This window comes from Triticum aestivum, chromosome 2A, assembly GCF_018294505.1.
Source record: "Triticum aestivum cultivar Chinese Spring chromosome 2A, IWGSC CS RefSeq v2.1, whole genome shotgun sequence".
Taxonomy (NCBI): Eukaryota; Viridiplantae; Streptophyta; class Magnoliopsida; order Poales; family Poaceae; genus Triticum; species Triticum aestivum.
The window spans coordinates 569,419,750-569,442,233 of record NC_057797.1 but is presented as its reverse complement, the minus strand read 5'-3'; the positions used below and the strand labels follow the sequence as shown (position 1 = coordinate 569,442,233).

At 46.3% G+C, this 22,484-nt stretch overlaps 1 protein-coding gene and 1 long non-coding RNA gene across 2 annotated transcripts; both read left to right on the top strand.

The window, feature by feature from the left end:
- The first annotated feature begins 7,221 nt into the window (after positions 1–7,221).
- LOC123191753 (putative FBD-associated F-box protein At5g56560) lies at positions 7,222–8,601 on the top strand. Its single transcript, XM_044604370.1, has 2 exons — positions 7,222–8,185; positions 8,284–8,601. Exons 1-2 carry the CDS (start codon positions 7,316–7,318, stop codon positions 8,599–8,601), a joined length of 1,188 nt encoding a protein of 395 aa, XP_044460305.1. The 5' UTR covers positions 7,222–7,315.
- A 1,480-nt stretch (positions 8,602–10,081) lies between these two features.
- LOC123185590 (uncharacterized) lies at positions 10,082–11,537 on the top strand. The gene is made up of 3 exons (XR_006493443.1): positions 10,082–10,189; positions 10,262–10,541; positions 11,217–11,537. It is a non-coding gene; the product is annotated as an uncharacterized lncRNA (long non-coding RNA).
- Positions 11,538–22,484: the final 10,947 nt, after the last annotated feature.

Sequence of the window (22,484 nt, the reverse complement as noted above, 5' to 3'; positions counted from 1 at the left end):
ATCATCCCCCGCCAGACAGTGTAGTTGGCGCCGTTCATGGCGAGGCGGACGGGGAGATTGATGTGAGCACCCTCGACACGCATGGCGTGCACATACGCGGCCGTCGGGTAGAAGGCAGGTGGCGGCGCCGTCTGGAGAGGGAGGGGTGCAGGAGTGACACTCAGAGATGGGGTTGCGAGAGGGAGGGTAGGGATTGGCAGGGGAGATGTAGCGGGAGGAGAGAGAGGAGAGGAGGTAGCCGGAGAGGAGTCCGCGGCGGCGGCGGCCGCGGCGGCGGCGTCAACCTCGGTGGCCATGGCGGAAGCGTAGGTTTGGATCAAACCGATACCATGTTGAGAATTGAGATGAGGTTGGGATGCATCACACTTGTATTCATCCACAAGGGGTAATAATATATAGAGTACATCAGAGGGAGGAGAAGGAGATACACACGCACTCTCTACAACAATCGATCCTAGATCGATGGGCCGTTGCGCTGCATGCGCCATGCAACGTCAGCGGGATAAGGCATACTTGACCAGCTCAAGTCAGTAACGCACTTGACCAGCTCAAGTAGTCTAAGAGCATCTCCAACCGTTTGCCCCCCAGGAGGCACCTTTTTTCGCCTCTTGGGGGGCTGCCGACGAGAACTTAGGCCTTGGGGGCCAAACCACTTCCACTCGTTGCCTCCCCACGAGCAGCGTTGGACTCCCAAAATCGAAGCGTCATTTCGTCGAGCATCTTGCCCGCGGCGGCGTCGACGACCTCCTCAGCGCGAGCCCAGCGGAGGAGCGCGAGCGTCGACGGGGAAGGAGGCGATGAAAAGCTCGAGGAGACATCCTGCAGCTGGAGGCCGACATCGAGCTGCCCCATGCCCCGCTTCCTCGCCCCGTGCCTTGTCCCTCGAGCTGACGGGGAAGGAGCAACGCCTGGTTGGCGGAGTTGAGGTAGCCCTCCTGCTCCGAGAGAGAGCGGTGCAGCAAGAGCAAGCTTGAACATGGCCGCCCTTGCCTACGTGCAAGCGGCGCATGCGGGAGGCAGCAACGTAGAGCCGGCCGTCGATGCAAGTGCTGGGGCTTCTCCATCCGGTGACCTTCGTGGACTTGAGGCCGCCGCCGCCGCTCTCTCCGCCAGTGACGTACACGCCGAATCAGTGGCGCCGGCGCAGCATGTCTGGCACGCCGAAGTTGTAGAACACCACCGGCCGCATGTTGGTGCCTCCAAGCAGGTGCAGGTGGCAGCCACCGAGTATGGCGCAGCTGAACCCAGCGGCGGCCGCGTATTCAGTGGGCACGGACAGCATCGCGTGCCATGCTGCGGCCGGTGGAGCCGGTCTGCGAGCCGGTCAGCGGACGGGACGGTGATCCGCCCGCGCCGCGCCGTCCAGGCCACGGCTGCGCCATACCTCATCATGGCATCCTCCACTGTCTCCTGCTCCTTCCCGACGACGGCGTCGCCGAGGCACCACGCGAGGACGACGGCGTGAGCAACAAGGAGGAGGAGGAGGTTGCTGGTCGCTTGCCTTGTAGACGGGGCCGAAGCCGCCGCGGCCGAGCAGGTTGCCGTCGGAGAAGCCGGCGGTGGCGGCCTCCAGCACCGGTAGGTCGATGAAGAGCGTCCACTGGTCGTCCTCCTCCTTGTTGCTCTCCCGACGACGAGGGCGAGGACGACCGAGCCCACAGCCGCGCCCGTCCGCCCAGGCAGCACCGCGCCCGCCCGCCCACCCGCCCACACGCCATGGCCACACGCAGCGAGCTCCGGCCCGGCCACGCCATAGCCACATGCCGGCGGACAAGCTGCCGCGGCTCCGAACATGCGCGCGAGCAGGTACGTAGGGCGGCCCCGGCGGCGAGCACGGCAACAAGAGACGGCGAGCGGCGCGGTTGGTGGAAGAAAAGACGAGGAGAGAGAGAGAGCTCGTGGGTGTGTCAGGTGAAAAGTGAGAGGAGAGAGGCTGCATGTGGGCCTTTGCATGCATAAACACATTGTCGGCGCTCCCAGATGCTTCCCGGGGGGCTGGGTTTGGGGTGAGACTGCCGGCGCTAAACTTTGACGAATCCGGCGAAAAATGTGATCCTGGGGGCGTGACTGGAGACTTTTTTCACTGCCGGCGATGAAAAAGTGACCGTGGGGGCTTCCTGGGGGCGCGGCTGGAGATGCAACACACGCAAGTGCGGGGGCACCGAGCCCCCAGTGTGTGCTTTTATTTTTGGCTTCCAGTTTTCAAATCTTTTATATCTTTTGAAAGAACAATCCAACTTAAGTTATGCTTTCATATCGTGTTTCTTGTGACGAGGGTTTTCAAGTAAGATCGATTTTGAATATGTTTTGATGAATTTTAAAAATAAATGTTAAGTATCAACTCTTAAAAATAAATGTTAAGTTTCAAATAAGATCAAAATTCAAAATACGCATGGAGAAACAAAAAAGACAACTTCACATGTGAATAGTATCATGTGTGCTTTTGTCTTCTTTTGACACTATTCATGACAGATTTCTCTTTTTGTTTCTTGATGTTTATTTTGAATTTTTATCTGAATTTTTTAGCGGTTGTCGACATATGTGTTGTGAACACTCATGATTTTTTTTCAGAAATTTTTAGAATGTTTAAATCTGAATTTTTCAAGTTCGTATCATGGTAGCATTTGAGGGTTGGTACACTTGATACTTCTCCCTCTTCAAAGCATATATGGTTGTGTAATCCATGTTGTACTATGCTCTTGAGCTGAATAAGTTGGCGCCTCATGCTCCTTTTTCTGCTAAAAAGAATCGAAACCTCTCATCATGTTTGCCCTTTCGCTGTAAAAGTGAAAATTGAGCTCTAGTTCGTAGGATCCGAACCGATGACCTGGGTGGAAGCAACCATCGACATGTCATTACCTGAGTTGTGTGCATTTTTTGGTAGTTATTTCTTTATACTTTTAAAATATCATTTGCCTTTTTAGGGCCATAAAATTGAGCTTTTGGGCAACCGGACTTACCATTGCCCTTTGGTAGAAAACTTGATCGGTAAAGAAAAAGAAGCCGCCGCTGGTATGGATTTGTATAACACAACAACTTTCGATTCCTCCCTTCGACCATGCACCTTACAAGAGTGACTTTTTCCAGTAGAACATCAAGCATTTTATTCATCTACAAGAGCTTCACCATGAAAAAGGAAAACAGAAAACTCATTGGCCCTAGCCAACATGTGCACTGCCAAGTTTCTGATCTCGAAAGACATGGACGAACGAGCAAGATTCAAAAGAATTGTTAGTCGTCTTGATGTCAAAAATGACTAAAAATGACCTTATGTTGTTGTGGGAGCCGTATTGAAACAATTGAATTAATAGGTGCTAAAAATAATTAAAACTAACTGAAAAATGTAAGAGTGTTCTCAGTTTGTATTTTAAAAAACGAACCATACGAATTTAAAATGATGTATAAAAAAATGAATTGAACTTAACATGACACCACATTTTAACAAAATTGTGGTGCATGGACTATATATTTTCGCTTCAAGCATCTAACACGTATACCATCCATGACCACACACAAATTAACAAGGAAATTACTTGAAAAAAGGTAATTTATTTGTGCATGCATGACTTGCCTATGACACACAATTTCAATCGAACAACTATCAATAATTGAGGTGGCATGGAAGTACTCATGTGCAAAAAAATCTAGCCATTTGGATGTAGACTGACACGCAATTCCGATCAAAAGGCTATCAATAATTGAGAGGACATGAAACCACATATATGCAGAAAATTTCTAGTAGTGAAGCCTAACTATTTAGATATAGATATAGAGAGATATGGTAATAATAATAATAAAATTGATCATTGCTAGGTCTAGGAAACCAATACATTTTTTACAAGTATATCTTAGTAACTAAAAGTATTGTCGTTTAGTGCAATTTTTGAGAGAAAACTTATATTAGTTGTCTTGGTTTTGATGTTAGGGCACCTCCAGCGCGGTCCTCTGCAACAGACACGTTTTTTGTCCGTAGACTGGTTAGCATCACTAGTCCGCGGACACTGATGCGGGATCTGACCATTTAATCTTGTCCTCTAAATGTACGCCCCTGATATTTTGCTAAGTTAGCAACACTAAAAATATTACAAAAACACACACAATTTTATCGATAAATAACATGCAAATATCCCTACACAATAGTTCAAATGTAAATATTGCATCCTAGATAACCGGATGTTCAACAAGTTTTTTGAATTCATCGATTCCAAATTCAACGATACTTGAGTCGGAATCGGCACATGTCGTCCCACACATACTGCCCCTTAAGCTTCACCCAATAATGTATGTGCGTGAATGGCTTGCCCTCGGACATGTAGTACATCATGACATCACATGCAAGCTATACAACGTGTAGAGCAACATTGGGTGAATGAATGAATTAAACCAACATGTAGAGCAATAAGAAGAAAAACTTTCAATCTCCATGGTTGACGAGCCAAATGGCCACCTTTGTCTCCACTTGGTGAATTGCACCGCAATACTTCATGACGGAGTTGCAGATGGTGTACTATCGATGCCCTTTTGACTTCACATTACATTCACGAAAGACGTGCATGTTGTAGGCGTGAAGTTCTTTTGCTCATGGAATGAAGCATGCACACATTGCCAATAGATCGAGCCCCTTGAGTTCATGCCTACAAAGTCCGCAAATACAACCAACCTCACATCGCACAACAACTCATCCTCAATGATCGAGTACCCTGTTATCGAATTACTCTAGGAAACAACAAGAAGTTCAACAAAAATGCTCAATGGAATTTGGCTGAACACCTATTGAGTGCGGTGTCCGCTATGGACGTCCTCGACAAGGAACGAAGGGTAACTGGCTACGGAGGGACCCTGTGGGCAGGGGTGTAGTCCAAGGCGGGCTGGTGTGTTGGTGGGGGCTACAGACGCCCGAGGATGCCACAACGGTGGCCGGAGAGGCACAACTGCAACGGCAGACGATGAGGGTGCGGATGCAAAGCAGGGCAGAATGATAGAGAGGTGGACCAGGAGGGGAGATTTGAGTGAGTTGGGGGTGTCAAAATTCTACGTGGTGGCGATGCAGACTCCCGCAAAGCCTAAACGGACATCCAAACGCGTCAGCGAACCGACAAGGTATCGTGTTGGGTGGCAAAATGATCGTTTTGGACGCTTGCAGAAAGTTTGAGGGGCCACATTGGATATGAGCTATATTTCAATCAAGATACAACACAATTCTCTTTCTTTACTAAATACTCAAATGATAAGTGCTACATGTGTGGCACGAAGTAACACTGCCTTGAAGCTTTTACAACTGAAATTGACATCCAAAAAAGCCCTCAAAAAGATGAAACTTGCCATTCAAATAGAAAGTTGTCATGCTTCACAACTAAAGTTGCCATTATCGGGTAACTAACCTTGCCAAAAAAACATGAGGATGTAATTGCTTCATGCCACACGTGTGACACTCATCAGAGTCCATTAAATAAGGTGCTACATTAGATTTTTGTCAAGGTGGTGTGCTTTAGATATATAGACATGGTGGAGCATTGGGACTGCCCTTTAACAAGGTTTAGACGGTTGATTCAAAGGCTTAAAAGTAAAAAAATGGAAAGGTCAAGCAATTTGTAAATAGTGAATCTTTTTAGATCACAAGAGCGAGTAACACTATAATAGCAGAACACAAAAATGGTTTTTTTGGAGAGAAAAAAAAGAACAGGAGTAAGTTTATATACAATTCACATGGGGAGTGCGCGTTTTGGCTCCCGGGAGCACATGCCCCCGGGTGAACAGTACCTTGAAAAAATAGTAAATGTTTTCAAAAAATTCTATAAAATTTTGTAGATGATCGTGTTGGTGTCGCAAACATGCTTGGCAGTTTTCATGTGGAACCGAGCAGTAGTGTTTCGTCGGTGAAAAAACAAATTTGGGTTGTCATTTTGTGATGACATTTTGTCTTTGATTTGCTTTTTTTTTTGCACAGGCCAAAATGCTTAACCTTTTTGCCTCAAAATTTACACGTATTATTTGTATGTGACAAAGATCATGAAAAAAAAATTTTATCTCACTTTTTTTGGCATTTGAAAAAAAATGGTCCCGGGAGCAAGCATGTGCTCCCGGGAGCCAAATTGAATTTCCCATTCACATGTACCTCTTTTTTGCATAGCTTTCCAAAGATTAAATTATAATTTTACTAAGTTTCAAACAAAAAACAAAATCAATCGCCATTAAGTGTCTTAATTTTATATTAAATTTAGTATAAAATTGTATTAAGATTAAGACACTTATTTTGGGACGGAGGGAGTATTAAAAAAACCATTCCCAAAAATGAAGTACTTGCATTAGACAGATGAATCAAAGGGCAAGAGCAAGTTTCTATCCAATACCTACATGCCCAAAATTTTCGGTAGTATTCCAAACTTAAATTTTTAATTTGACAAAGTTTCAACCAGAAAGCAAAACTAAAAGTAAGTTTCTATCCAATACACGTGAACCAAAAAAATTCCGTAGCTTATCAAAAAGTACTAGAAGTCCACTAAGTTTCAAACAGAAATACGAAAAAATAATAATACCAGGCACAAAAAGAAAACGTTCTGCAAAATGGAGTAGTAGGAGTACTCCCTCCAGTCCGGTTTACTCTGCATATTAGGTTTGTCTGAAGTTAATCTCATCCAACTTTGACCAAGTTTATATAAAAAATTATTGACATTTACATAACAACACCAACATTATTAGATTCATCTCGGAATATATTTTCATATTATATTTATTAGATATTATAGATGCTAATAATTTTTAATATAAATTTGATCAAACTTACTAACTAAATTTGACTTTCGGCAAATGCAATGTGCAGAGTAAAAAGGATAGGAGGGAGTACATGCAAAGTTGCAATGGACATCAGACGAATACAAAATGGCAAAGGAGGGAATTTAAGGCTGGTCACAATGGGCAAGAACATAAGCTAGTAACTTACACATTTCCCTAGACTATATTATTATCTTCACAGTGGGTAAGAACATCTATGTAGTGTCATGCAATGATGTATTTATTAGGTTATAGACTCATTGTTTTTTGGAGTGTGTGATGTTTCGGTAACTTAGCTAGTTACCACAAGCATCTCTCTTTATTAAATATGTGCCACATAAGCAAAATTGCATTGGAGTGTATAAAGTTCCTCCATATTGTGACCAGCCTAAAGAAGACGGTGTTGGGAATGGTCGCCTCGAATTTAATAGCACGAGGAGGGAGGGACGGATACTGCATCGCGATTGGTACTTGTAGCTGGAGTAGCTTCGGAAGGGGAGACGTTAGGGTTTCACTGAGCTTCCATGGAGCTGAGATCTCGGCGATGCCCGTCCGAGCAGCTAGACGGCGGACCGGACCGCATCAGCGTCCTCCCGACGACCTGCTCCTCCTCATCCTCGCCCGACTCGGATGCGCCGGCGCCGCCGCGCGCACCGGCGTCCTCTCCCGCCGGTGGCGCGGCCTCTGGCCCCGCCTCCGCCAGATCGTGTTCCGCGACGTCCCCTACGCTTCGCTCGAAGCGGCGCTCGGCGGCGTCTCTCGCCCCCCTCCCCCGGTTTCCCTCCTCGAATTCCGCATCCCCGACAAGCGCCTCCCTGGGCATCGCAGGCCCGACTCCGCCGGCATCAACTCGCTGCTGCTCGCCGCAGCGGGGCTCGAGCCGGAGTCGCTCGTCGTGGCTCTCCCCTCGCACTTAATAGGCTGTACCCTCGTCCTCGACCTGCCTTACTTCCACCGCGCCGCCTCCATCGTGCTGGACATTTGTTCCATCCTCAGCGTGCCTGCCGGCGTCGAGTTCCCCGCGCTCGAGACGCTGTCTTTGTCGTGCTTCCTTCCCGACCTTGACTCCTTCATCCCCTGCTGCCCGCGCTTGCGCACGCTCCGGCTTGGCAGCCTCCTTTTGGGCGTCCTGTGCCTCAACTCTGTGTCGCTGCAGGAGCTTGTGGTGGATCGCGAGGCAGGATTGACAGACCATATCAGCATCGTTGCCCCCGTGCTCAGGCAATTGACCATGTCCTTCATATCCTCGAACCCCAGCATCTCCGTCTCGGCACCAATGCTGGAGAAGGTCTCATGGCGCTGCTGCTATAACGACGGCTCTATTGTGTTTGGTTTTTGGCTACTGGAGGAGGTGTTACTACGGACAGCAGAGACACAAGGACAACTCTCTTCGCTGCACATTCATTTTGGCGCCGTTCGTACCTTATCCCTACCTTCTCCTGCACAATCTACTACAAATTCTGACTAAATTAAATTTGTGAATGATATATATCTTGCCAATACTTTCTTCAGAGATCGTTGATTTTTCATGGTGAAGCGGATACCATTACTCAGGATATAGAAAAGCATATGATTGCTGAGTTTTCTATTTTGGAACTACATCTCCGAACAAGTGGACATATGTTTGGAGCACTCGCGTTTTATCTCCTAGGGAGTAATCGAATTTGTACTACTACTAGCACAAATGCCCGTGCGTTGCAACGGGAGAAACAAACTCTCGCACACCCTAGCGAGCAATCCGTGTTGTCACTTCTCCTCTTTGGCATCATTGTCGATGGTGGTCACTTGTGTAACTATTTACGAAAAAGGTTATCAATCCCTATGCGGTGAGCTAGGTCATTACACTCTACCATGCCGATTTCATGAGTCCCTCCCTACACCAACTTGCAATTCTTTGTGCGTAGCAACCGTCACATTCACTTCATGTGGTTCAACACCAATCATGTCTTTACATGTCATGCGGTGCATTTCCTTGTTTACCACACACAATAATAATTTTGTTGACCACAGACAATAATAATTATTAGTGCAAATAATGTTAAGGTATGAGGTTATCAACTTGCCGACCGAACATAAGCTGCATACACCTTTTCTTTCTGCTCATATTTGTGAGCAAACTGGACCAACTTCTTGAGGCGGCTTATTAATTTCAGTTCATAGACATATATAAATTGGTCCGACGAGTTATAAGAAAGCGAGTTGGGATAATTCAATAACCGAACTAATTAATTTCTTTGTGTTAGTTAATTGCATGCCATGTCTGGGTAATTCCTTTGCGCAATATTTTTTAGGAAAATCTCCTTCCTTATCTGATCACGCCCCGGTAGTATTTCGTCTTAGGATATTCTCTTTCCTCATCTGATCACGCCACCATGGTATTCCTTCCTTTTTCCGAAACTCTCCTTTTCTTCTTTGTACCCACTGGTATTATAATTCCTTAGGGTCATTATTATTCTCTCCTTCCTTATTTAAGCCCGCTGATCACGTCACACATTTAAGAACAAAAAAAAAGATCACGTCACACATCCCATCCCATTAAATCTAAGAGGGTGCTTGGATACGTTTTAGTCCCATGACTAAAAGTAGTGGGACTAAAACTTGCTAGCCTCACCCATGCTTGGATCCAAATACTAAAGAGACTAAAATGAAGTTATTAAGCATTTATTATCCTCCAAACCATCCAATCCAGAACTCGCATGTGCTAAAGGAGAGGAATTAAATGAGGAGAGAGAGAGAGCTAATACATATTTTAGTAGGTTTCATGTGACTAAAAAGTTTTAGCCTCAAGACTAGTTCTAGCCTCTCTTTAGTCAGGGGTGCTTGGAACTTTAGCCTCTAAAAGAGACTATTTTTAGTCAGACTAAAAATAGTCCCTTGGATCCAAGCAGGCCCTAAGCCACATATGTCAGCCCACCTTTGTTTCGTACTTCTCAAGGCTGCTTACTGATCTTGAATCACAAACAAATATAAATTGGGAGTAGAACATGTAATGCAGCGAGGTGGTACTATTTAATAAGGGAACAATCCTGGTATTTCACACAATGATGTCCTAGCATGATTGGTTGCGTCCTTTGGTCTTGACATGCAATGTCTGGAGTTCGATTGCTCGTGAAGACGCTATTTTTTTGTCTGGGCTGGCTCCATGTAATATTTCTGCCTAGGCCGATTTTGTTGTTGTTATGTGCTAGTAGAGTAGGCCCAATAGCTAAAGCTCCGGCCAAGGCCCAGCGAGGCGATCCAGATGCAAAGTTGGATCGAGACTTCTATAATTACCGTGACGGAACGTACGTGAACGTGAAAATCAACAAAGCGAGCGTACGTGGAAAAAACTTTTAAGCGGGACGAAACCAAGAATATCACCTTGCTTTAATAGTAGGTATAGATGCAGAAGCTTAAGGTCATCTTACAGAGATCAGCGGTAATATTCTGCTCTGATTACATACCCCAATGATACATTGTGTAATAATTCACATATAATTTTTGGTTTTAGGTGAAAGAAAGATGCTCACCAGATTGTCCATGTGAGTCCTCGGGCTGGAGAGTCCAAACTATCTCCTTGACTGCTCTCGAAGAAGTGGAGATCAACGGCTTTGAAGGAGACAATCATGAGCTTGATTTCTTGAAACTGGTACTCAGATGTGCGCCAATGCTTAAAAGAATGATTGTGAAGCTGTCAGATAAGGCCTCAGCAAGTAGCTATAGACGCACAAAACTATACAACATCTTCAGGGCCAATTAACCTGTGGAATTCTATGTCTATCTTAGCTCCGGTGAGTATGGTTGTCATTCATGAATAGCATGCTCCTAGATGCAGCAAGGATATAACTGTTAATCCTGATAACTTTCGTCGAAACCTAAAGTTTAGCTGTTCGTTATTTTCATGTTGTGCAGAATTAGAATATCTAGGGTGTCTGTATTGACCATCAAATTTTGAAGTCTGGTGCATATGTATCCCAGTTATCAGTTAAGAGATCTCATTAGTTAAATATAATTACTCATGAGTGGGCGATAAACAATTTGAATTTTTTTGCAGACTTCCATGCCTAAGTTGCACTTTTAATTTACTCAATCTTCCGTGTTGAATTTTTTATCATGCCCTTGTATTTTGCAGCTGTATTCAGGTTAATGTCTCATCTGAATTTCATTGTGCTTATTTAGTTCCAGTTAAAACTTAAATTATGTCTGAGGAGTGCTTTGGTATTGCTCTCTGCCGTCAGCATGTAAAAAGATAGTTTCTAGATTACCTGAAGTTAAGGTCTCATCTGAATTTTATTGTCCATACTTTGTTCCAGTTAAGTTCTGTTCGATGAGTACTTTTGTATTTCTCTCTGCTTACAGCTTGTATTGTGTTTTATCTGCCAGCGACAGCAATTTTTACTCATAACAACGACTCTTAAATTTGAGCACATTATGATTCTGATCAGACCTTGTTTAATCGTCTGCAGGGTTAATGCATGGTAGCCAAAATCGCCTGTCTACATGATTCTCACCCATACATCTGTGGACATGTGTTGTGCATCAACAAAACCGTTCTTTCCTGCAATGGCCAACTCTGTTACCTGTGTTAGGATTTTGCTTTGTTGCTTCAACCGATTATCTTAGGTGTTGTTTTGCCAGTGTACTGAAGCTTTATATGTGTCTATAAGTGGTACACTCTTAGTTAATTTCTGAATGGCTCCTATGCCATTCAGTAATCAAAGTTAATGCACTCAACCTGTGTCAGTTATGTTCTGCAAGCTAGTAACCAGTTAAGCTTATGGTTTCAATTGCTTGTCGCGCTGTTTCATTTTGATGATGCATTTGTGTGTTTTCAACAAAAGTAGATTGTGCAGCGATAGATGTTCACTCTACAGCTCATTATATTTATACGAGCCAAATTAACTTTCTGATCTGTTCATCCTCTGAACTTGAGAGTTGATTTCGGTTTCCTCCCTCCCTCTACATTGCAAATCATTTATCCCTCTCTTTTCTTCCGGTTCCCTCTGAACTTGATGGACAGAGGATGCAGCTAGGGTCCCTTTGTACAGCTGGTGATGAAGAGTTGCGTCACAAGCTCCAGGCATAATGTTTTGTACAAACTCACGCATCTGTGTGTACTGTTTGCTGGTGTTTCATTTGGATATATCTGTATACATTCAAAATTTGCCGATGTACACAAACACCAACATCAATGGTGTGTGATCCTGCTGATGTTTATCTGAGAGAGTAAGTACTCCTTGGCTGATCAAGAATTGACCAGGACAGAGGGGATCGATTTGTGAGGTCTCGATCTGTATTTCCATGGATGAAGTTTGAATCACAACGAGAGGAGGAAGATAACATGAGCTATTCTCTCTGAAGATAACATGAGCTATTCTCTCTCTGCCTATCTGTCTCCAGCCGTTTTCCTTACCGTGCTGATTACAGTGGTGATAGCTGGTTATATACGTACATGGCCTAAGACTCATTCAGGCCCAGCAAGCTGAGACGGAAGACGAGGCTTGCGCGTGGGCTGTGCGATTGAACTTGGCGCCTCCTCCTGTGTACTCTGCACCTTGTCGCTGACAATCCCCCTTTGTTGAGATACGGCTTGCCCCCAAGCCGGCGCGCGCGGGAATTTTTGCTTGATAGCTTCGAAGTCTTCCCAAGTTGCTAAATCAGCTGAATCACCAGACCACTGAAGGAGGACCTGAACCACCTTCTTGTCAACACGATGGATCACTCGCCTCTGCAGAACTGGTACTTGCACTGCCGCTTCAGGCGATGGTAGTTGAGGAAGAACTTGATGTGTGGGCTTGAGAACTTTGCATAGAAGAGACACATGAAACACCGGATGGACCTTGCTGGTGATTGGGAGATCCAGACGATAGGCAACTTCTCCCACACATTCTAGAATAGTGTAGGGACCGAAGAATTTGTATGCCAGCTTATGATTAGCATGTGGAGCCACAGACTTCTGTATATATGGTTGCAGTTTGAGAAAGACCTGATCACCCACAGAAAAGCTTCTTTCAGTTATGTGTTTATCAGCTTGCGTCTTCATCCTTTGCTGAGCTCGTAGGAGTTGTTGCTTGATTTATTCAAAAACCACTTGTCTGTGTTCAAGCCACAAGGACAGGTCTGTTAAGCAATGGCACCATCTGGAGCAATGCCAAAGTGCCTAGGGGAGTGGCCATAGATAATTTCGAAGGGACTTTTTGTAGTGGCTATGTTGTCTCAACATAGCCGGTCCCAAGCCCGGGTAAAGGAGGAGGGTTGTGATAGGCTTGGCGAGCCAACGTAAAAACTCAGCCACTCTTATGGAGATGAAACCCAAAAGATTTTCGTTGGGGCGTAACCCTCTCAGCGACGAGCCACATCGGAACCCGGGTGTGGTGGAAAATGGGCAAGGGCCGGGCCGTTACCCCCCAAGTGGCGCGCCGTATCTTGACCCGGATACGGTGGCAGAGCGAGGATCGGGTCATCGCATCCTTAGTGGCGCGCTACATCGATGCCCGGATGTAGTGGAAAATGAGCAAGGGTCTTCGCATTTGACTCGACAAGTGCGAAGTGTAAGGAAGCTAGCCGAGCCTATGAGGATTCGCTTAGGTAGCTGAAACGTAGGGTCTCTGACAGGGAAGCTTCAGGAGCTAATTGATGCAGTGGTGAGGAGAGGTGTTGATATCCTTTGCGTCCAAGAAACCAAATGGAGCGGACAGAAGGCGAAGGAGGTGGAGGATACCGACTTCAAGATGTGGTACACGGGGACGGCTGCAAACAGAAATGGCGTAGGCATCTTGATCAACAAGAGCCTCAAGTATGGAGTGGTAGACGTCAAGAGACGTGGGGACCGGATTATCCCAGTCAAGCTGGTAGTTGAGGACTTGGTTCTCAATGTTATCAGCGTGTATGCCCCGCAAGTAGGCCACAATGAGAACACCAAGAGGGAGTTCTAGGAAGGCCTGGAAGACATGGTTAGGAGTGTACCGATTGGTGAGAAGCTCTTCATAGGAGGAGACCTCAATGGCCACGTGGGTACATCTAACACAGGTTTTGAAGGGGCGCATGGGGCCTTTGGCTATGGCATCAGGAATCAAGAAGGAGAAGATGTCTTAAGCTTTACTCTAGCCTACAACATGATTATAGCTAACACCCTCTTTAGAAAGAGAGAATCACATCTGGTCACTTTTAGTAGTGGCCAACACTCTAGGCAGATTGATTTCATCCTCTCGAGAAGAGAAGATAGGCGTGCGTGCCTAGACTATAAGGCGATATCTAGAGAGAGTGTTGTACCCCAACATAAGCTGGTGGTTGCCGACTTCCGCTTTCGGATTTGTGTCCAACGGGATAAGCATGCCAAAGTCGCTAGAACGAAGTGGTGGAAGCTCAAGGGGGAGGTAGCTCAGGTGTTCAAGGAGAGGGTCATTAAGGAGGGCCCTTGGGAGGAAGGAGGGGATGCGGACAATGTGTGGATGAAGATGGCGACTTGCATTCGTAAGGTGGCATCGGAGGAGTTTGGAGTGTCCAGGGGAAGGAGAAGCGAAGATAAGGATACCTGGTGGTGGAATGATGATGTCCAGAAGGCAATTAAAGAGAAGAAAGATTTCTTCAGACGCCTATACCTGGATAGGAGTGTAGACAACATAGAGAAGTACAAGATGGCGAAGAAGGCCGCAAAGCGAGCTGTTGGTGAAGCAAGGGGTCGGGCATATGAGGACCTCTACCAACGGTTAGGCGCAAAGGAAGGTGAAAGGGACATCTATAAGATGGCCAAGATCCAAGAGAGGAAGACGAGGGATATTGGCCAAGTCAAATGCATCAAGGACGGAGCAGGCCAACTCTTGGTGAAGAACGAGGAGATTAAGCATAGATGGCGGGAGTACTTCGACAAGCTGTTCAATGGGGAGAATGAGAGTTCTACCATTGAACTGGACGACTCCTTTGATGAGACCAGCATGCGTTTTGTGCGGCAAATCTAGGAGTCTGAGGTGAAGGAGGCTTTAAAAAGGATGAAAGGAGGCAAGGCGATGGGCCCTGATTGTATCCCCATTGAGGTGTGGAAAGGTCTCGGGGACATAGCGATAGTATGGCTAACCAAGCTTTTCAACCTCATTTTTCGGGCAAACAAGATGCCAGAAGAATGGAGACGGAGTATATTAGTACCAATCTTCAAGAACAAGGGGGATGTTCAGAGTTGTACTAATTACGTGGAATTAAGCTGATGAGCCATACAATGAAGCTATGGGAGAGAGTCATTGTGCACCGCTTAAGAAGAATGACAAGCGTGACCAAAAATCAGTTTGGTTTCATGCCTGGGAGGTCGACCATGGAAGCCATTTTCTTGGTACGACAACTTATGGAGAGATATAGGGAGCAAAAGAAGGACTTGCATATGGTGTTCATTGACTTGTAGAAGGCCTATGATAAGATACTGCGGAATGTCATGTGGTGGGCCTTGGAGAAACACAAAGTCCCAGCAAAGTACATTACCCTCATCAAGGACATGTACGATAATGTTGTGACAAGTGTTCGAACAAGTGATGTCGACACCGATGACTTCCTGATTAAGATAGGACTGCATCAGGGGTCAGCTTTGAGCCCTTATCTTTTTGCATTGGTGATGGATGAGGTCACAAGGGATATACAAGGAGATATCCCATGGTGTATGCTCTTTGTGGATGATGTGGTGCTAGTTGACGATAGTCGGACGGGGGTAAATAGGAAGTTAGAGTTATGGAGATAAACCTTGGAATTGAAAGGGTTTAGGCTTAGTAGAACTAAAATCGAGTACATGATGTACGGTTTCAGTACTACTAGGTATGAGGAGGAGGAGGTTAGCCTTGATGGCCAGGTGGTACCTCGGAAGGACACCTTTCGGTATTTGGGGTCAATGTTGCAGGAGAATGGGGGTATTGATGAAGATGTGAACCATCGAACCAAAGACGGATGGATGAAGTGGTGCCAAGCTTCTAGCATTCTCTGTGACAAGAGAATGCCACAAAATCTAAAAGGCAAGTTCTACAGGACGGCGGTTCAACCCGCAATGTTGTATGGCACAGAGTGTTGGCCGACTAGAAGGCGACATCTTCAACAGTTAGGTGTGGCGGAGATGCGTATGTTGAGATGGATGTGTGGCCACACAAGGAAGGATCGAGTCCGGAATGATGATATACGAGATAGAGTTGGGGTAGCACCAATTGAGGAGAAGCTTGTCCAACATCGTCTGAGATGGTTTGGACATATTCAGCGCAGGCCTCCAGAAGCTCCAGTGCATAGCGGACGGCTAAAGCGTGCGGAGAATGTCAAGAGAGGGTGGGGTAGACCGAATTTGACATGGAAGGAGTCTGTTAAGAGAGACCTGAAGGATTGGAGTATCACCAAAGAGCTAGCTATGGACAGGGGTGCGTGGAAGCTTGCTATCCATGTGCCAGAGCCATGAGTTGGTTGCGAGATCTTATGGGTTTCACCTCTAGCCTACCCTAACTTGCTTAGGACTAAAGGCTTTGTTGTTATTGTTTGTTGTTGGACTTTTTGCAGTGGCTGAATGCCAGTTGGTGTTGTACCAATATTCACACACAGATAACCACTTCGACCATTTGGAGGGATGTGCACTGATAAAGCAACAGAGGTAGCACTCAACTTATTGATATACTCTTCCTGTTTACCCGTCGGATTGAGGGTGTCGAGCTGAACTCATACGCAGCTGCGTCCCCTGGACATGTTGGAATAATTCCTTCCAAAACTGGCTGGTAAATATACGATCGCGATCAGATACTATTGACAAGGGCATACCGTGTAGCTTGTAAACAGAATCTAAGAAGGCCTCGGCCACTGTATGCACTGTGAATGGGTGGTGAAGTGGTATGAAATGACCATACTTGGACAACTTGTCGATCACTACTAGGATACAGTTATAACGCCCAGACTGCGGCAGCCCTTCAATGAAGTCCATGGTAACCATTTCCCATGGAAGATTAGGGACTGGCAGCGGCTGAAGGAGACCAGGGTATGGTACCCGCTCTGGTTTCGCTTGCTGACAGACAAGGCAACACTGAACTACTTGTTTGATGAAGGTTTTCATACCAGTTCATCTAAATAGCTGACGAATACGCTTGTATGTTACTGGGAACCCAGAATGTCCTCCGAGAGGTGAGCTATGAAATGCACTGACAATTCTGGACTGTAGCTCACTGTCTGCACCCACCCAAATGCAACCATCTGTGCATAACAATTCATTATTCAAGGAAAATTTACTATCTTCCTACGGGTCCATGGTTAATTTCTGGACGAGTTTGAGAGCAACTTCATCATGCTGATAACTTGCAATAATATCAGGAAACCAAGCTGGAGATGCACTGGAGACAGTTTGAAGTTCAACTGTAGTATGGGGTCGACGCGAAAGAGCATCAGCGACACTGTTTTTGTTCCTTTGCGATACTGAATAATGTAATGCAACCCCATCAATTTTGTCAGTGCTTTTTGCTGCCAACTGGTGTGTAGACACTGATCAGACAAACTAGTTAGAATGCGCTGATCAGTTTGTATAATAAATTCACTGAAGAGCAAATACTGATGCTAGTGTTCAACAGCTAAGAGAATGGCCAAAAATTCTTTTTCATAGACTGATAGGGCTTGATTGCATGGGCCCAATGCCTTGCTTACATAAGCGAGGGGGTGGTCGTCTTGCATCACTACTACACCAATGCCCACATCACAAGCGTCGGTAGCAACCACAAAGGTTTTCTTAAAGTCCGGTAAGGCGAGGACCGGTGCTGTCACCAGGGCTTGTTTAAGGGAACGAAAAGCAGTGTCTTCAGTTTCAGACCAATGAAACACTGTTCCTTTCTTCAGAAGTGCAGTGAGAGAGCGATAGATTATCCCGTAATGACGGATGAACTTTCTGTAGTACCCTGCCAGACCAAGGAAGGCACGAACTTCCTTGACATTATTTGGTGTAGGCCATGTTTCAATTGCTGTGATCTTGGTGAGATCCGTGGAAACACCAGCTGCGCTAATTATGTGACCAAGATACCCAACTTGCTGTTGGTCAAATGCGCATTTGGAGAGCCTGACTCGCCATTGGTGCTTAGCAAGCATTGACAAAACCTGTTTCAGATGTTGCAAATGCTCCTCAAAGGTGATGCTGAACACCATGATGTCATCGAAGAAGACAATAACATATTTATGATTCCATGGGGACAGAGTGTGATTCATTGCAAATTGAAATGTGTTGGGAGCTTCAGTCAGACCACATGATACCACTGTGAATTCGTAGTGACCAAGATAGGTTTGGAAAGCAGTTTTGTACTCCTCACCAGGAGCTAACCTGATTTGGTGGTAGCCTGATCACAAGTCGAGTTTAGTAAACCAGCCAGCACCAACCAATTCATCAAGGAGCTCATCGATAACCGGTATAGGGAATTTCCCTTTAATTGTTATGGCATTGAGATGACGGTAATCAATGACTGGTCGCCATGTCTCATCCTTTTTCTTGACCATCAGAAGAGGAGACGAAAAGGGACTGTTGCTAGGTCGAATGACTCCACTGGCCAGCATCTCTTGAATCTGACGCTCTAGTTCAGTTTTCAGAGCTGGGGCTATGCGATAGGGATGCAATGCGACTGGTGTTGCTCCAGGGATAAGTGGGATGGTGTGGTCATAAGCCCGTCTAGGAGGAAGACTTGTGTGAGGTTCAAAAACTTGCTTGAATTGATCCAAAACAGACTGCACTTCCGGATGAATTGAGAGGTTCTCAGTAGTGAGCAGGGAACAGAACTGTAACATAGCCACTTGAGGAAGAACTGCTGCAGAACCCAGCAGTGTAACTTCTGAACCCATATGAGAAAAGGATACCCAATGGTTCTCCCAGTCAACCAGCATGGGACTGTGTGCGGACAGCCAGTCCAGCCCAATAATGCCATCATAACTGCCTAGAGGAAACAACTTGAAGTCACAACTAAACTTATGCCCAGAACAAGACCATACTCCTTTTAGTAGCTGCTGATGACAGGGAACCGTAGCTCCATTGGCCATTTTAACTGAGACCTTCTGTATAGGTGATAGATCTTGCAGTTTGGAAGCAACAGAAGTATACAGAAAAGAATGTGTGCTTCCAGAGTCAATGAGGACTGTGAGATTAAGTCCCTCTAACTAGATCCTGAGTTGCATTGTTTAAACTGACACATCAGTTTTCCCACCCAGTGTTGCTGCTGAAATTGATAGCATGTCAACCTCATGATGTGCCCTATAGTTGTCTGTCTCGGAATCCTTTGAATTTTGCAGAAATTCAATCATTTCTTGCACTACATGGAGTTGGACTTCTTTCCCACAAACATGGTCCTTGCCCCATCTCTCTCCACATGTAAAGCAAAGTCCATTAGCTTTGCGAAAGGCATGCAGAGCTCCCCATTTGTCTGCCGAAGAATGAGCAAGAGGAGGTCGTTTCTCTTCAGATAAACACTGGACAGACTGACTTCCACTGGCAACTGGTGGTGGTGGGTGTGGAAGAGCAGAAACTTTGCACTGAAAAGGAGTGGCCACAAGGGAAGGTGCTGAACCAGATCCCAATTCTTCATGTAACATAGCAAGTTGGTAAGCATTATCCAAGTCCACTGGTTGTTGGATGCCTACAGCAAGTCCGACTGATGGTTTCAGACCGTCCATAAATCATGTCACGTAATGAACATTGTTGGGTGAACTCTCATATGCTGACAGCTGATAAAATAATTCTGAGAATCTATCCACATAGTCTTCGATTGAACCAGTTTGTTGTATGCTGAAAAATTTCCTTAGAATTGTTTAATGTAAGTTGCGACCAAACCTTGATTGAAGAAGGCAACAGAACTCATCCCATGAGATGTTTGGTACTCTTCTGCACACTGATTCCAGCAATCTCGCCGCTGTGCCTTCGAACAAAGAAGTTGTGAGAGAAATCCACTGCACTGAAGGAGTGCTCCAGAACCTGAAGTAGTCCTCGCAACGCGTCTGCCACAGTTTGGGGTTTTCTCCATTGAAACAAGGAAGTTCATTTCGAGGACCGAGGCCAAAAACATTAGTAGCATTCTGTCGGAAATTTTTGATAGAATTCAGTGGAGGTCTCTTAATGAGTTGATTGTGCTGCATACCTCTGACCGGAGGCGGGGCATAGGTACTATGTCCAGACCCCCAGTTTTCATTATCGACGTGGTGCCCTTCGGGGCCAGTTGGGATGCTGCCAGGTACCCTTACGGGCGTAGCCGGCGCGCCTCAAAGTGGATCGAATGAATTCGCCGCGGATCGGTCGAGCCCCTGACGCAGCTCGTCGATGTCGACCCCAATAGATAGCTTGACCTCATCGATGCGGCCCGAGAGTCGATCGAGCTTGGCGTCGATTTGGGCGATCGCTTGCGCCATCGAGTCAGCGTGGTCGCTGTTGGCCTTGTCGAAATCCACACAGAGTAGATCGTAGATGGCCTTGGTCTCCGGCAAAATTCGATCCATGGCTACGACCCGGAGCTTGTCGACGAGGCGGGTGTGGCGGTGGTGGACCGGAACGGCTGCCAGATCGAACGGCTCTGATGCCAGATTGTGAGGTCTCGATCTATATTTCCATGGATGAAGTTCAAATTACATCAAGAGGAGGAAGATAACATGAGCTATTCTCTCTCTGCCTACCTGTCTCCAGTCGTTTTCCTTACTGTGCTAATTACAGTGGTGATAGCTGGTTATATACGTACATGGCCTAAGGCCCATTGAGGCCCAGCAAGCTGAGACGAAAGATGAGGCTTGCGCGTGGGCTGCGCGATTGAACTTGGCGCCTCCTCCTGTGTACTCTGCACCTTGTCGCTGACACTATTCCAGTTATTAACCATTATAATAAGATTAATAGCCAGTTAACTAAGGCCTGAGGGTAATTTTGAGCTGAATCTTTGAGTTGTAGCCGTTGCAACCCTTTTTTTTCTAGATGAGCCGCTGCAACCCTGATAGCATGTTCTCTTTTCTTGTCTTTATTTTCCCTTTATTTTGACACAGGAGGGCACTGCCTCAATGTTTTTGTGTCGAGCAAAAAAATCTTGGGCTTCGTTGCCGCGGTAGCCATAAGAGCATCTCCAGCCGTTGCCCCCCCAAGGGGCTTGAAATAGCGCCGCCTGGGGGCCAACCGGCGGAAAAATTGGCGTGGGAGGGCTCGGGTTCCCAGCCGACCCCCAAGCCGCCCCTGCCGCCAATTTTGGCCCACTTTCAATGCAAATTGTCCCACTTTCCGTGCAAATTGGACCAATTTTGGTCCATATTCGGCGTGCTTCGGCACAAATTCAACAAAAGCTATTTTTTATCACATAGTTCATCACATAAATCAATACTAATCAAATAGTTCAACAAATCAATACAAATCAAATAGTTCACCAAATAAAAACACATATTTCATTACACGTTGAGTTAGGCATTACCCTTGAGCCTCCACAGGTGCTCCATCAGATCGTACTGCAGTTGTTGATGCACCTATGGCTCTCGGATCTCCTGACACATATTGAGGAAGGCAGTCCAGGTTGTCGGTAGCTGGTGATCAACTTGGGCAAGTGGACTCTGCCTATAATATGGTTCAGTGTCAAACACTGGCTCTTCCTGCTCGCTCTCAATGATCATGTTGTGCAAGATGACATAGCAAGTCATGACTTCCCACATTTGATCTTTCGACCAGGTCAGAGCAGGGTATCAGACAACAGCAAATCGAGATTGGAGCACACCAAATGCCCGCTCGACATCCTTCCCGCAAGCCTCCTGACACTTGGCAAAGTAGGCGTTCTTGCCTCCTGGCACGGGGTTTGAGATAGTCCTCACAAATGTGGACCATCTCGGATAGATGCCATCTGCTAGGTACTATCCCTTATTGTAGTGGCACCCATTGACCTCAAAGTTCACCGGAGGAGCATGACCTTCAACAAGCTTGGCAAAGACATTCGAGCATTGTAGTACGTTGATGTCATTGTGAGTTCCTGGCATGCCAAAGAAGGAGTGCAAAATCCAAAGGTCCTGTGTGGCCACTGCCTCAAGTACCACATTGCAAGCTCCTTTCGCGCCTTTGTACATCCCCTGCCAAGCAAATGGACAGTTTTTCCATGTCCAATGCATGCAGTCAATGCTTCCAAGCATCACAGGAAATCCTCTTGCTGCATTTTGTGCTAGGATCCAAGCAGTGTCTTCGGCATTAGGTGATCACAAGTATCGTGGTCCAGACACTACCACCACTGCCCTGCAGAACTTGTACAAACAGTCAATGATGATGGACTCGGCCATGCGTTCATAGTCTTCTTGTATATCACATTATCATCGGATGCTCCATATGCAAGCATCCTCATAGCTCTCGTGCACTTCTGGAGTGAGGTGAATCCAAGTGTGCCGGTGCAATCCTTCTTGCACTTAAAGTATCCGTCGAACTAATGGATGGAATTCACAATCCTGAGGAAGAGCTTTCGGCTCATTCGATAATGGCGCCGAAATACTTTCTCGCCGTGAAGTGGAGCATCGGCGAAGTAGTCGGCGTAGAGCAAGCAATAGCCTTCTAGTCGATGCCTTTGCTTTGCCTTCAGCCGGCCCAGCGCTGAGCCACCTCGTCGCGGCTTTGCATTGCTCGTGAACAGGGCGGCTAGAGCGGCGAGGACCATGAGGTGCTCTTCGTCCTGGGCGTCGGTATCGGCTTCCTCCTCTACCAGTGTCGCAAACGCCTCCTTGTCCTCTGGGTCCATCGCCGAGCAGACAAATCGCCGAACACCAGGCGG

Excerpts from the sequence above, each read along its gene's own strand:
- LOC123191753 (XM_044604370.1), top strand. The coding sequence starts at position 7,316 with ATGCCCGTCCGAGCAGCTAGACGGCGGACCGGACCGCATCAGCGTCCT. Across the intron at positions 8,186-8,283 it reads TGCACATTCATTTTGGCGCC|AGATCGTTGATTTTTCATGG; the intron begins GTTCGTACCTTA and ends TACTTTCTTCAG.